This window comes from Camarhynchus parvulus, chromosome 12 (genome assembly GCF_901933205.1).
Source record: "Camarhynchus parvulus chromosome 12, STF_HiC, whole genome shotgun sequence".
Classification (NCBI taxonomy): domain Eukaryota; kingdom Metazoa; phylum Chordata; class Aves; order Passeriformes; family Thraupidae; genus Camarhynchus; species Camarhynchus parvulus.
Window position 1 is genome coordinate 12,063,406 of NC_044582.1, and position 16,128 is coordinate 12,079,533.

General features: G+C 43.2%; 1 protein-coding gene across 3 annotated transcripts in view; it reads right to left on the reverse strand.

Moving 5' to 3' along the window:
* FHIT (fragile histidine triad diadenosine triphosphatase) overlaps window positions 1–16,128 on the reverse strand; it is a 520,065-nt gene that overhangs the window by 79,059 nt on the left and 424,878 nt on the right. For all 3 annotated transcript variants that reach the window (XM_030956937.1, XM_030956938.1, XM_030956939.1), the window contains one exon: window positions 3,301–3,369. In XM_030956937.1, the coding sequence (XP_030812797.1) occupies window positions 3,301–3,369 (69 nt within the window). The remainder of the gene's footprint in view (window positions 1–3,300; window positions 3,370–16,128) is intronic.

Genomic DNA, 16,128 nt, shown 5'->3' on the forward strand with positions numbered 1-16,128 from the left:
GAAGAGCCTGATCCCATAAAAAATCCTGTAAGACCAATTTAACTTTGGCATGTGCACACTTGGCTTCAAATAATTGCAGAGAAATGTAAGAACTGATAAACTATAGCTTTAGCTTTCCACTACAGTGAGCCCAGAGAGTGGATAACTAACACTTCCCAGGCAATACCCTTCCAAGAAATAGCCCTGCAAAGATGCAGAGGAAATACATCTAAAATATTAAATGAAGATTTTTTTTTTACTATTAGTGATTCTCTTTGTATCTTGGAAAAATCACACAGTGACTTCTTTCACATGCACTGAGGTAAAAAAATCTAAAATATTAAGTGACACATTCTACCAAGGAGTGCCTTAGAGAAGGTGCTGTGAAATAAGTGTCAGACCCTGTTTTATTCCTTCTACAATTAATTTTCTACTACCACAGATCTAAAAATATATCCAGAAATCAGCAGGCATTTGTGTCCACCAGGTACCTGATTAAAATACAAGTGCTAAGAAACACCTTACCCTTAATTATACTTTTTACACTTAAAAACTGCTTTAGACAGGGCAGTGTCAGAGCTTCAGAGCCAAAAGCCTGAAGATCTCAGAACCCAGCCAACAGAGCAGGAACAACCTGATGTGCTTTCTTCTGCCTTTTCCATCAGATGAGTGGTCATTCCAAAACTGAATGGGAGAAATTAAGCACACAGTGAGAGACTGCAAGCACTTTCTGGCTGTCTCAATTCTAGAAGGCTCCTAAGAGGAGTGATGTCTCAGCATCTGGGCATTCCTTTCACTGTCAGGCACTAAGAGCAGTAGGGATTTATCAGCAATCTGCTGAGCATATACAGATGACAACTGCAGAACTTGGAAAGCTCAAAGGCACTTACAGATAGAAAGGGGTTTGCAAAAGACATGTTGAGCCAGAGCTGAGACCTGGAGCCTGTGAAAATTGCTCCCAATTGCTGTTAAACCTTTAGCTGTGGCAGCTAACTCAGGCACTGCAATATGCACAATTCATCCCCAGTGTGCTTTACAATTGCACAGAGTGTTTGAGGGAGGCTGATCAGCCTCCATGTCACATTTTACAAGGAAAAGGCCAATGGGATGATTTTAGAAGGTGGTCTTTGCTGCCTAAACGTCAACTCCATCTATCACTCAAATACGTGGAAATGAAGTGTTCATGAACGGGGTTTGGATTTTTAAAGTACAAATTTAATGAAAAATAGCTTTAAAGCTCTCTTCAGCTTCCATATCTCACCTAATGGTACCTTATCCCTTGTCGATTTCCAGCCTGTTGCCCCACCATGATCTACATATCTTCCTAAATCTTTTAAAGTATCTTCTTGTCAAAAGGATATGACTTGCTGACATCACACAGAGATGCATTATATCAAAATGTTTTTGCTGTACTGACATAAGCTCCAAATTATTTCCAAAGTCAGCTGTATTTTCAATAATTTGTCCCTTTTTCATTTTTCAAAATAGCTTTATTCACCTGTGATAGCAAATTTCTTAAGTCACTCCATCCTCAATCCAGACAGTGATAGAACTCAGCACCACACTTTTTATAGCAGCAAATGTGTTTTTGTTTCCCTGGCATTCTAAAAAATTTAAAACTTTCTTCGGCTACAGTCTGTACAAAAGTGTGTTAGCTCTGTGGTGTCAAGAATAGCTAGTTAGACTCTGAGGCTATACATTCTTCTGCTAAAAGATGCATTATCACATCTATGTCTAAATATTTATGGTTCCTGTTTGCTAAAAGCAACACCTACAATTGCTGTAATTGGAAATGACAAAATAAAAAATAAATTCTTCCCCAATTTGTCACCCTTTTGCATTTAACAACACTAAATATATAGTCTAGTTCATCAGAGTTTTGCCTATTTCTGTTTAGCTATAACAAGGGAGAAATAATTGTGTTAAAAAAGAAGCAAATGGAATTGCAAATATGACAGAAATGGAAAGAGATTTGATGGGTTGATGCAGCATCTGAAACCCCTTAACACATGTGAAAAGGAAAAGATCACAGAACCATACAATCATTCAGGTGGAAAACACCTGTAAGGTCACTGAATCCAACCATCAAGCCAGCACTGCCCAGCCCATCAGTAACCCAGGCCCCTGAGAGCCCCATCTACACATCCTTTAAATACCTCCAGGGATGGTGACTCCACCACTCCCTTGAACAGCCTCTTCCAGTGCCTGACAACCCCTTAACCCTGCTAACTTTTGTCTCATTCAACTGCTTTTAACCACTACACCAGCAAAGATTGCCAAAATTTACTTCCATTGGATCTCCTTGCTCAGCAGCCTCATTAAGCTTTTACCCTTACTAGTGGAGTTTTCAGGCACTACACTTCATATAACTTGTCAGTAATATGCTTTCTTCTCCATTTTTGCATATTTAAGTAATTGAAAAAGTTTAAAACACTCCACCATTTTTTTTGTGAGTGGGAACTTGTCATCATGTAGATATCACAAAGGAAAAAACACCAAAGCAGAAAATGTCACGATGTCTCTTACAAGCAGATGGTATTACAGTAGCACTGAACAAGTTTATATTAATTACTTTCAGGAAGAGAAGGAGATGTCATATTTCAGAAAGAGGATCCTACCAAACCCACGAAGAACAAGCCATAAATTTAACAATAGTGAGATTTTTTCATAGAATCATTATGACAGCTGTCAAACTGGGGAAAACTTTTTGTTAATGCCAGTAAAATTGTTCATTTAAACAAAAGCCAGTGATTCAGTCACACTGGAACAGCTCATGAGCCGAGCTCTGCTGCACAATCTGCACACATGCAGATATTCCATCTATATGCAGAGTTGCTCTTTAGTTTCCATCTTTGGGGCTACAATGTGATTTGTCCAGAGCTGAGCAGAGCCCTAGAAAAATCAGGCCAGAAGGCAGTTTGTGATTGAGCTGTAACAAGCTGCCTGTGTTTTCTCTGGTTGGAAGGGGGAGGTTTGGCACCCCAGGCGAGCAGCTGGTGCAGGACACCCTCCCTGCATGCCAGGCTGACCATGTGGTCACCCTTTTTCCCTGTGCCCTCAAAATAAGAGACCACAATTATTTGTAGAGATGCACTCTGTGTGCAGTGACAGACTGAAGTCCCAAAGGTGTCAACTGTATCCTCCCTCAGAGAAGGAGCTCACAAGGAAATCCCAGTATAGATCTTGCTGCTGTCACAGGATCTTTGGAAGCAATAAAAATGCAGAGATCCCACCCCTCCACCCATGGGAGGGTCTGGGCCATTTAAGCAATTTACTAACAGCAAAACCAACTCTGAAGAAGAGATGGAGTGTAACTCTTACCTCCTCGTAGACATCATCATTCCTGCTGAAGTCTCCAGCCCTCCTTGGCAGCACATGGACATGAACATGCTGAAAACGTGAAACAAAATAATGGTGATTATCAAGTTCATGACTTTCTTTTCTGAACTGTCAGCATTATTCTCAACACACACAAGTAACCGTGCACAGGCTCCCAGCATTATATTCAGAGGAAAAATACATTAACCTGTTCCATAACTGTATCTCAACTCTTTGGAGAATATAAAAGATGAAAAACATGAGAGAGCAGCCCTGGTGTATTATATGAGCTTCAGAGTGAAATGCCTGGAAGTTTAGGGGCTCTGTGGAATTATTCATAGTTGTCAGTCAGAGACATATTTAGGCACAGCTTTGAAATAACAATGTCCCTTGGAGCTGAGTGTTGTGGCTTTGGAACAGAGGGGAATAAGAAGGTGCTGGAGATGGGATGTGGGGGAGAACTCATGTGGGCAACTCAGGGCCCCCTTCTGGGGACAGAGCAGCTGCCACACCATGGACAGCACGTGGGCAGAAGGGCTGGCAGAAGAGGACAGTGCCTCTCACAAGGCTAAAAATACTTTAATGCTTCCTTTCCTCCCTGGAGGCTGTAGCCCAAATACAACAAACTCAAACCTGTGGGGCACAAGACTCATGCTGGGGACACCTGCAGGGACAGAGAGCCAGGTGACCCAAAACCTGTGAGGCACAAGGGTTATGAGCCCAGTTTGGCAGAGCCTGAAGTGCGTCCCTCTCCTGGTACAGGGCCATTGCCCACGGGGTAGCAGGGCTGAGCACTGAGCTGCACAAAGGCAGCTTTGGGTTACCCAGTTTGGGAAGGAGGTGAATGGTGATGTGTTTTCATCAAAAATGCTGATGAGATCTGAGGAATACAAACAAAATTATGGGCAAGAACACAAATACATGACTTGGCACCTTAGTGTTGTGCCATTACTATTACCTTTTTTTTCTGACACTCTGTTCATACCATAAAGGAAGGGTAATAAAAGGTCCTCAAGACCCAAACTCTACTGGGAAAAATACTTTTCTGCAGTAAGTTCAGCTACTAACAATATTGCAATGCATTCTTTTTTCTTTTTCTCTTTGTCTTTCACTCTTGAGTAAAGAAAAACAATAACTGAAAATAATTCTTCAGGGAAAAATACCCCAACACCTCAGTGAGGAGAGGCAGCAAATAATCTGAGTGATATATCACATTTATGCATCTTCAGATCTTTTTAGATGGTGCCTAAATCCTTTTTTAAAAATGACTGAAAATCAGAAACAGCACCAAATGGTTTGCAAAGAATTTAGATAGCTTGCAACTGATTCAATTTGATGAGGTAGAAATCAGCTGAAACTCCTGCACCTCATGGAAACATTCTCAAAACAAGGCTTAAGTCTATAATGAAATATGAAATCAAAAAAGGTTTTCTTAGGCTATTTGTAAGAAAATTCAAACACACCTATATTGTGTTAGCTTCTATCCATAATAACATTTGCTCAGTGAATAAAATGAAAACACAAGGATGTTTCAGTTAATGAAATATTCCAAATACCACACTATTTTTTTTCTCAGCTTTACCCTAGAGAAACCGAATATGTGATTTCTTATTGTTATCATTATCCACAGCTTTCAGTGTATTCAGACTAGAGATGAGGTGAATCTTGAGGGTCAGAAACTGTGTTTTTGAGTAATATATCAGTGATAGTGTTCTGATAGTGTATTATACTAATATATCATAAGAGCAAAAGTGCTCCTGTGATGTATTAGTGCAATGTATCATCTGAACATCACTGCTGGTATGATGTATTGCTCAAAATCACAAAGCAACTTTAAAGACAGTCTTCAGTAGCCCTAGGCCTGAAATTTCGCTTTTGAACAGACCTTCAAGAAAAATAAAAGTGTAGATTAAAGTTTGCAGGGATACTGTAAAATTTCACTGCTGTCTCACACCTGTTGTTCTCATTAGATTTTAAATTTATTCATAAGAACAGAGCCAGTTCATCTGCCAGTCTGTTTCCTTCTCTTTTGCTACAAGAAATTATAGTTTTGCTACAAGTATCAATTTGCAGGAATTTCTCTTGATGATACATAGAAAACCTAACATCAGCTATCAACAACCATATTCCCCAGACGTTTGGCCACCTTTGAGCATAATTTTTATCTCTGGTGCAGAATGCTCCAGGACACACACAGGAGAAGATCTGTGTATACCCGTGACAGAGGATTTGGAATATCAGAAAACACGCAGGGATGAGTCCAAAGCTCAGAGCAGAGATGCTGCACTGCAGATGCACAGACCAGCACAGCAGGTAATGAATGAGCCTAATGTGATCTTCTACCCAAAATGGGCTCTTATGATCAGTGTGGGGAAAAAAAAAAAAAGAATAAAAAGTGTTTATGACAGCATATGGGCCACTTGGCATCGGTGGGGATGTTCTCAGGGATTAGTCACCTTTACTACAGGCATTAGGTTCTCACACACTGCCAGGCTGCACAGCAGAACCCATCAACTGTATCACAGAACAAATGAATGTTCCCAAGGTTTGAAGTAACAACAATCAATTTAAAAGAGAGTAATTTTTTCCAGTCATCCATTGGGTTTGTTTGTTTGTTTGTTTTTTGGTTTTTTTCTTAATTCTGTGTATGGGAAATAAATAAATATCTGGATTCTCCCCACTGTTTGTATAACAGAAACAAACAGGATCAGCAGCAGTTTCTCATATATTTCCTTTCTCTTCAGTTTTAGCAAGAAATACAAGCAGTGCAGAGCTGTGGCTACCATGCAGTCAGAAACACTGAACAGGAGATTTCACACCTTCTCCAATCTGCCTTTCAGCTTCTGCCCTTCTCTACTCAGAGTGGCTGATACTTTGATTCATTAGGAGATCTTTAATTGATCATTTTTACTCCTTAGTACTATTTGTTACTGCTAAAGCCTCAATCCACCAAGGCACTTAAGCACCAGCTCCATTTCCAACCTATGAATTGGTTCAGTGGGAATATTCACATCCCAAATGTTTTGCTTATGTCTCAGTGTTTTGCATCCACTGCTGGCTACAGAGAGGTCTCCCTAAATGGCAGTAGCAAAAATAATTTCAAGGTGCCCACAAATTAAAGTTGTTTCCTTTCATTTGTTTTTCCAAGGAAGACAAAAACCTGCACATCCAAAAAAAACCATTTGCAATTGACTGAAATATGTCAGATGCAAACAAAACACTGGAATGCTTTTTTTTTTTTTAACCAAACAAATAGATTTAGGCAAACCTTCCATCAAAACACTGCCTGAACAGAAAACATCTAAACATTGACCAAAATTGTCAAAATAAAGCATTTTAATTTTTTCCCCAGTTATTGTGGGGAGCCTCATGCCTGGTGGGTGGCAGACAGCCCCATCACATTCCAGCAGGCTGTAATCAGTCACTGTTGATTGTATTTCATTTTTTTCCTAAAAAAATTGCTTTCCCCTCATTTTGCATGATTTTGATTAATAAGCAAGGAAAGCAACACACAACAGCCAAGACATTTACATTAATGGACCAATCAATATCACCCACATCAGGGCAGAAAAAATGCAGGCACACACTTGCATTGCTTAGGTCCATCTCCTACTCCTCAGGCACTGAGGGAAGAAGCAGGACACTGCCACAGTGTGTATGACAACAGTGACAATGTGAGGATGCAGCAGAAATCCCCAGGTGGGGGGGCACTGTGTGAGTTAAAGGTGCCTGAGCCTGGCTAGCTGCTTCTGAAACTGGGGGCAAGATTTCCAGTCAGGGATATTTAGAACAGCAGTAGCTGGAAGGAGGCTGTGGGAGCTGGATTTTATAGGACCTTCAAAATGAAAATTATTAGACTGACATTTTTCTAGGGTAGGGACTGCAGCTCTCCCTGCTTTGCAATGTAAATAAAATCTCAGTTTGAGAAACTTCTAATGGTGAGTGTTTACAGGTGAAGAGAAGTTTCTACAAGACCTTTATATCCAGAATGACAAGAGCATTAGAAAATTTACTGTAAGGAACAGATCTGTAGCACCATGGGGAACTAATGAGCCAGAGCCAGGGTGTGATGCCTCTGGCCTCCCAGTGCAGCAAGAGGATGCTCTGATGAGCTCCATGGCATTCCAGTCAGGACTGTGGGAGCACAGGGCTGCTCATGGGCACTCTGGAGCACGCTCATCCCACCACTGCCAAAGTCTGACTGCATCACAGGCATTTGTGGGATTACACCACTAAAGCTGCTCTCCAGTGAACCAGGACTGCAAAATGCCCAGAAAGTCTCAGCCAAAAGACCTGAAGCTTGTGTTGTTGGAGAAACAAGCATTCAGGTCAGGTGAGTTTTACTTCAGCACTCAAGGCCATGCAGGAAGCAATGTTCCTGGTTACAGATGGTTTTATACACTGAATTATGGTCAAATAACCAACATGTCACCACTGCACTGGATTTAAAGTGAAAATATCAGACAAAAATAGACACTGAAAGAGATTTCCCAGGTAGACCAGAACAATGAAGAGCAGATGACCCTGCCACACACCACTGGGGAGGACATGGGCGTTGCCTACAATAATTCATGGACATTATGTTGTGTTCACTCAGCTGCTGTCCTGGTTAGCAGAGCACTAGAGCTCAGCTTCCAGTTGAAAGGAAGATAATAGTCTGTCCATGAGCTGCTCAGAACCCAGGGTCTATTAGCAATAAATGTTCTTACAGCATGAACACATAAAAGCTGGCAAAGGGTCATGCAACCCTGAGGATGGGGGGCTGCCAAAATGCTGGCAGAGGAAGGGCTGTTCCCCACACATCTGCAAAAGCAGACCATGGCTGATCTCTGCCTTCATGCAGCAAAACCAGATGCTTTCAGCAGCTTCATCCTTCCCCTTGTTACTTTTCATTTTTTCTGCAGTCAAAGCTTGGCAGCTGTGGGTTTCCACGGTCTCAGGGCGCAGCAGGACAGGAAAACCCACGACCTGCTGTGGTTGTGGCCAGGCAGGAGGAAGGGCTGGAAGGGAATCAGCAGCTCCAGGCAGCAAGACCAGCTGGCCAGGAGACACTGACCAGCCAGTTCCCTGGGAAAAGGGATGGTGGCTCTCAGGTAAGAGCTCACTTGCTGCAAAGTGCCCTGTCCATTACAGAGACAGGGGCTTCCTATGGGAGGCTGTGATAACGCTTCTTCTAAACTACCAGATTAACTGTAGGAAGTCCAAACTAATAACCATTCTCCAAGTGAGACTGTTAGTGGGTGATAAAGAAAATCAGCCATAATACAGAGATAGCCACATGAAAAATAGGGCAATTTTGTCCTCTCTGTAAACTGGGCTTCCATGGAGCCCTTGTTTGCTATTCTTGATTAACTGCTCAATTGTCCCTGTTACAAAGTTATTCCATGGAAAGCCCTGCCTGTATATCCACAGCTCATTAGCAGGAAGCTCTCCCTCTGCTGCCCCTGAAAATCCAGTGTCACCAGCCACAGGCACAGCTGATACCACTGCTCTTTCTAGGCACTGAAAGCCCACTTCTAGGGGCCTTGACCTGCAAGTCCTGGCAGAGACATCTTCGTGGGAAAACAGGCTCTGTTCAGTGAGTATTTATGAGTTCTTGATGTTTTTCCAAGTCCTGAATTGGTTTGAGATGGAGAAACAAATTTAAAAATTTTGAAAAAGTCCTATCCAACATTAGGGGATAAAGAGTTTTGGACAACTAAAACACTCAATTTTAACAGCCTTTAAAATTATTGCCTGCATTAGTAGTGTTTTTTTTCCTCATTTAAGGAGTTCTAAATTAGTCAAAGACAGACCACTTTAACGGAGCTACTTTTTATAAAATAATAAAACATGACAGGAAACTGCTTGAAACCATTCCTTTCCTACGAAACTACCCCATTTCTAGGAATCAGTGCTTTCTTTTCCAGCTTTGCTAAAGCCTTGAGCATGAGGCTGCACAGGTGCAGGCCCTGGGCTTCTCCTCCCCAGCTGGCAGCTCTGCCGTGCTGGGGGTGAGGATTGCTCCAAATCTAGGGGGGCTGCATGGCCTGACACACCCCTGTAGCACCCCTGGCTCTGGTTTATTTATACACAAACCTGAGGTTTGCTTTTCTGCTGTCATGAGGAGCATAAGGACGTGGTACAGATGGAAAGGAGTGGCACAGACTGCCAGGCTGGAGAGCAGGATGTGCAGGGGAGCAGATTGATGCTTGCAAGGGAAGGACAGGGAAATCCATGCCTGTCTCAAAGCCCAGGGCAGCAGCAGGGGAAACAGCAGGGACAGATGTGAGGATGAGCTAGAAAAGCCAGTAGAAAACAGGAAGGGTTGAAGCTGTTGGTAGAATGAAGGCAGTGGTCAAAATTTTGTGACTCAAAAATGTTGCTCAGAAAGAGACTGCAAAGAAGGAAAACAAGAAACTGGAACAAGTCTTGGGAGAGAAGGTCACACAGGCTGTCCATGTGCTGCCAAGCTGGAGTGTGAGGGCTCTTTGTGTAAATCTGCATCACACTGTGCAGTACATGCGTCCTTAGGAGGAAAAATAAAGCCTTACAATGATCCCTACCAACACTTACACCATGGATTTGCCTCTGGAAGAGTAATTATCCAGATACTTGCTCAGCACAGAAAACAGGTACTTTGGAAAGCAACAAAATTAAGAGAATTTGCAAATGTCTCAGAAGCCAAACCAAGTGGGGGACTTGCAGCAGCGTACATCTTTAAACATGTAGGTTCAGAAATGTGCAGATTCAGCGTTCTCAATAAATAATGCATATGTCAACTGCTATGAAGTTTAAAGAAATGAGCTGTGGGTGAGCTAGAAAAGGGATGTAGACCTCATAAAAACAAGCACAGAAAGATTTTTTTAAACCACTTGATATCTGTAGTTAGAACTTCCACGGCTGAAGGCAGCTTTAGCACTTGCAAGAGAAGTGCCAACCCCTCCCCTTCAGCCCCAAACCCAAGAAAACTGGCACAATGATGAGAGTAATAAGCCTGCTGGTTGGAAGCGGTGATCCAAATGTACATCTCCTCGAACATCTCTTAAGAGATCCTCTGAAAGGCAGCAAATGGATAAACCAATTGGAAATAAAGGTTGATTAATTCTTTGAACTTGTATTTCCTGACTTCTAAGCTGCTCTGCAAGTCAAGGAATGAGGGTCCATGCGTGGTGGTGGGAAGGTCAGGCCAAGGACCATCACCTGCCTTTACTGATGGTCCATCCCCTCTACAGCACTCCCCTGGGCAGACCTGCAGGAGCAGCAATCATTACTCTGCAAAGACAACCCAAACCCTGGCAGTCCCCAGCCTTTATTACACATGGGAATGACCAGAGAAGGTGTCTCTGAAGTTACTTTGGAAGGTGGCACATGCTCAGGGGTAGCTGGAGAGCACCTGCCTTGAGGCCCTGTGCCTTCCATCAGGGTCACTTTGCCCAGGTATTTCTGTGCAAATTTGGCATTGCTGAGATGCAAATGAAAGCACAACTGCATTTTCTCCACCTCTAATCTTTACTTAAGTCTTGATAAATGCATATTGTTTGAATACTTGTGATATGTATAATTAGGGTTCTTTAATTCATGTTTCAATAAAATGTTCTATAATAAACATTTACTGCTCTGTGAATAAACATTTAAATGAAGCTCCTAATGGGGGTTACATGTTTCGAAGCAGTTCATGGCTTTGCTGAAGTCTCTGCCTATATTTAATGAGAGTAATTTCCATAATCTGTGCATTATTGCTTAAGCCTCCCTTTAGGAATATTTTACAAAGTAAAATTGTGTGAAATATTATCAGCTAAAAGAGAAAATGCTAAGAGGATTATCAAATTGTCCTGTTAAAGGGACAGCAGAAACTTTCATTTCCCCCCTGAGATGCCAACACTGTAATTATATAAAATGTGCTTACTAATCACCACACCGGTGTGTTTTTACTGGGTTTTTCCCTCAGAGACCCAGGCTAAATTAAAAGGATAGGAGACCCCTGAAAGGTCTGATATGAAGGGCAACATAAAGCTAATTTACTTTCTGATATTAATAAGAGGAAGGACCAAATCCCCCAGGCAAATCTTGTAGAGGTAAAGGAACATCCAGCTTGGTCAGGGCAGGCTGAGTTCTGCACAAAGCTGAGCACAGCTGCTCCCACCACGGGGCCCTGCAGCCCCACAATTAACACCCAGGGTCTCATCCCCATTTTGCTGAAACTCCCACCCATTTTCTCTCTGACTCCAGTAATAGCAGGACTCAGTCTCCCACATGAGATATAAAGCACACTAGGTCAAGGGAAAGATTATTGTTGGAATACAGAGGGTTTTCAATTCTCTGGAGCCTCTGCAAGAATACAAACACCTGTAAGGTATTTCTTCCATATGTCTGAGTACATTTGAGGAGAGCATAAAACTGAAATATATCTTCTCTGCTCTAGCAGGGAATAAGAGCATTATAGCAGCAATGGCCCACTCCCCCTTTAATGCAGGGAGTGGGGGAGAAGAAGAGAAAATAAATCAGGAATGGATGTGACAGGGGGAAGACAAGCCTTACATACCAGTTATTCTGAGAGGGAAATCATTATCTCTAATTTTTGTGGCTGTTTTGTAGTCCTTTTAGACAACTGCTGCAATCTCTTCTAGGATGATGACAAGGTTCCTGCAGAATGGAAATACTGTCTCTGTCTCCTCTTTCATTATTTAAAGATGTGTATTGGGTTTGTGGGGCCAGGTTTTGGTAGCAGGGGGCCACAGGGATGGCTTCTGTGAGGAGCTGCCAGACGCTTCCCCCATGTCCAGTGGAGCCAATTCCTGCAGCTCCAGGGTGGATCCACCACTGGCCAAGGCTGAGCCCATCAACAACAGGGGTGGGGCCTCTGGGAAAACAGATTTAAGGAGTGGAGAAAAGCCCTGTGCAAAAGCAACTACAGCCAGAGAGAGAAGTGAGAGAAACAGCCCTGCAGACCCCAAGGTCAGAGCAGGAGGGGCAGGAGCTGCTGCAGCCCCTGGTGCAAAACATGGAGAGGGAGCTGCATCCCTGCAGCCCATGGAGGATCACAGTGGGACAGAGGATGCCCAAAGAAGGCTGAGATCTCATGGGGAGCCCATGGTGGTGCAGGTTTTCTGGTCTCCTGTGGGAGGGCATCCCACACTAGAGCAGGGGAGCAGCATGAAGAGTCCTGTCCCTGTGGGGGAAAGGAGCAGCAGAGACAAGTATGATGAATTTACCACAGCCCCCATTCCCCATCCTCCTGTGCCACTGGAAGGGAGGAGGGAGGGAAAATCAGGAGTGCAGTCAAGCCCAGGAGAAGGGAGGGGTAGAGGGAAGGTGGGTTTAAGATTTGGTTTTATTTTTCATTACTCTACTGTGATTTGATTGGTAATAAATTAATTTCCCCAAGTCAGGTCTGTTTTGCTGATGACAGTAAATGGTGATTGATCTCTCCCCATCCTTATCTCTACCTACAAGCCTTTTGATGTATTTTCTCCCCCCTGTCCAGTTGAGGAAGGGGATTGACAGAGTGACTTTGGTGGGTACCTGGTGTCCAGCCAGGGTCAGCCCACGACAAGATGGAAGAGAGCTGCTGCTGCCCTGAGAAAGAAATGGTTTCTGATGATGGCAACGTGACCAAGTTCATAAGTTTCTGTGGAGGATGGAATGCATTCCAGCCATGCTGCCTCTCATCACAGAATCCATCAGTACTAAAGGAGATTTCCAAGGCTCTGTGTCAGTACTATATACCCTTAAGAATACATTTCCCAGGAACTAGCAAATATCTCAGTGCATACCTGTAGCACTCACTAGACTGTATTTAGTTCTTTATAATATTAAAATTATATATAGCAGCTCTGGGTTCCAAAACATGGGCTATTTCCCTGTTTTATTGCCAAATGTGCACATTCATCACTAAGGTTTAGTTGCTTCAGTTAAACCTTTTAAATGTAAATTATTTTCTGTTATAAAAAGCTGATTGTGGGAGTTTTAGTATTTCAAAGATGGTAATTTATGTGACTGGAACAAAATAAAACATTCAACAGAAACAGAATTTTACTTGATCAGAAACACTTTTATGTTTCAGTATAGTTTTCTTTTCATATTTTTCTCCTGCAGCAGTGGCCTCTGTCTTTCAATTAGCTTGAAACATAAGATCTTACATAAAACCATAATTTAATGCTATTTGCATATGCCTAATTCCACAACTTCTTTGCCTCTCATTTAAAGTATTTTTAAGGTGTCATGAGAACCAATGCCTGAAATCCATTGTGCAACCACCCAGGTGTTCACCCCTCAACAGTCCACAGAAGCCTCTGGGGTCATGGGAAATGGACCAGTCTCCAAAAACCCCTCAGCATTAAGTCTCCTCCCTTGTCACCTCAAACCATTTCAATGACAGTTAAAAATGAAGAGAGCAGATTTTCAGCCTGTAGCATATCACTACAGGTCAATCACACTTTTCTATAACTTACTTCCTCCACTCAGTGTTGAATTTGGGATACAAAAAAGCCTCCTTGAAAATCATCAGACTTCATAGGGCACCTAAACCATCACCCAAAGGGGACTGAAATCCCTGGAACAACTCCTTGGTTCCTGTTGGATCAGGCTTTGCAGAACACTGTGCTAGCAGCAGTGACACCTTTGAAGATTCTGACAACAGCCTTTACAGACCACTATCTTCCCCCAGGCTACCAATGCAAAAGTACTGCCCTTGATTTCCCAAGTAACTAGTATTTTTCTCACAATTTTTCATAATATCCAGCCCTGCTTCAGTTCTCTTTCTGCTCAAGCCAGTGGCAACACACTCATTAACTTCAGCTGAAGTCCTTTCTGGTTTGACTAAATCTGGCAAACAGATGGGCTAATAATGGCAGAGGATATATAGTAGTATGTCCACAGACTTCATCAAACTTCACCAATGGAGTGCAAATAAAATGCACTCCATTGCCTTTATTCACTGTGTAATATTTTCAAGTTAGTTTAGCAAATGTACCAATATCCCTCTCTCAAACATTTTATTACCACCTTAGGGTACTTTTGCAAACCCTTGTGTGGCAGGCAACATTGCACAGCTCTCACCTAGGTGTGGTGAATGGCTGCAAGGCCAACACTGATAAACACCCAGAAATGCATCTTCCATTGAGCACCTGCTAAAACAAGAACTCGATCATTTTAACTTACCAGTTTAATTAGAGAAATGTATTATTGATTCAATCTTTCTTCATATTCATGAGCGGGCTGGAGAGAAGAGTGAACTGTTCTGCCCAGTACACTTTCACCTTGATAAACATGAATTATCCTAATTGGGAGAGAAGTTATTTCAAAATTGTTTAAATCCACATATTCCTTTCAACAGGGAATTTTGGTGGATTTGTAACACAGGCTGGTGTTTGCCAGGAGGCCAGCTGAAACCACCAGACTTGCTGTCCTGGAGACCTTTCAACAGACACTTTGTCCAAATGGACTTTGACTGTGACAAGCAGGGCCATATGGGCAGGGGGGAGCAGAGGTGAGCAGTCTGTGATTAGTCCCTAAGTCATTTAACCTTCAGAATTACCATTCCACACACTCTGCCACCCAACAGGAGGCTGTACAAGCAGGTAAAAAGATAGATGTCTATTCTTAATGACTGTTTAGGAGACTGCTGAGCTCTGGTCTGTGCCCATGTTGGTTCAGTTCATTAATGCAATTAACCAACAATCAATCTTTTTAAATTAGTTACACAAAAACAGCTACAGCCAGATCAGCTGGCATGAAAGGTAGGTCACGGTCCATTTCTGCACGATTTAACATCCACACTGGAACAGAAGACAGGGCATGGAAGCATCAGAAACTGGAGCCAAATTCCTTTGAAGCCCCACAACTTAATTAAAGCGTGTAAAACTTGTGCATCTGCCTTGGTCTTGTTTGCATGGCCTTCTGTGCTTGCAGCTCAACACCTTGATGACATAGAAACTGCACGGAAAACAAGAGGGAGGGAAAGAGGCAGGAAGGAAACGGAAGGAAATGGAAGGAAATATTTAGTAATGAAGGAATTTAAATAAATTTAAACAGTATAACTTTATGTAGAAGTTGAAACTGTACTTTAACAAGTCTCATGATTCACCAGTGGCTGTTCACCGAATAAAATGAAAACAGAAGGAGCTGCAGTCAGTGTTATTGTCTGTTCCCTTTCCACAGACTAGGAAAAGACTAGCAAAGCAACCTGGATTTTCACTGAGCACATAGGTGACCTGCGAGGGGTTACAGCACAGCTGCACCACCAGCCTTGAATGCTGATCTGCTGCCCTGGGATCAGAGCTGAGAGCAGCTTGGAGCTCGGGCTCACAACCTCACTCGTTTCCCAGTTCTCCGGGGGCTGGGAAGGGATTTGCTTGGCCCAAACCCGGTGCAGCTCTCCAGGAGCGATGGCCGGGGGTTGCTGAGGTGACCGAGCCCGGCCCCTCCGGCGCTCCCAGCCCGGCGCTGCGGGGCTCGGTGCAACAGCAGCACTGCAGGGTTTGCCTCGGGCTGCAGAGAGCTGCCATTGCACAGACATGCCCTGCCTGCACCAGTCTGAGGGCTGGGCTCGGGAGGTGCTGCCCAGGACCCTCGGGCTGTGGCCGCCAGGCCGAGGAGCGGCCCCAGGCCCCTCATAGTATCGGGGCTCGGCCCGGCGGCTCCGGAGCAGCTGCGAGCTCGGTGTGGGCGCGCTGTCAGCCCCGTTTGACACTAATCGACAATTTCTTTCCCAACCCTTTAAGCTGAACCTGAACTAAACTGCTTTCAATTTCCCCAAAAGGCCAACTTTGCAACTTCGCCGTATGTTTGTCCATTAAGAGAGCATCTGGCTTCTTTTAATCCCTTGCACTAACGGAGTTGATCCGATTG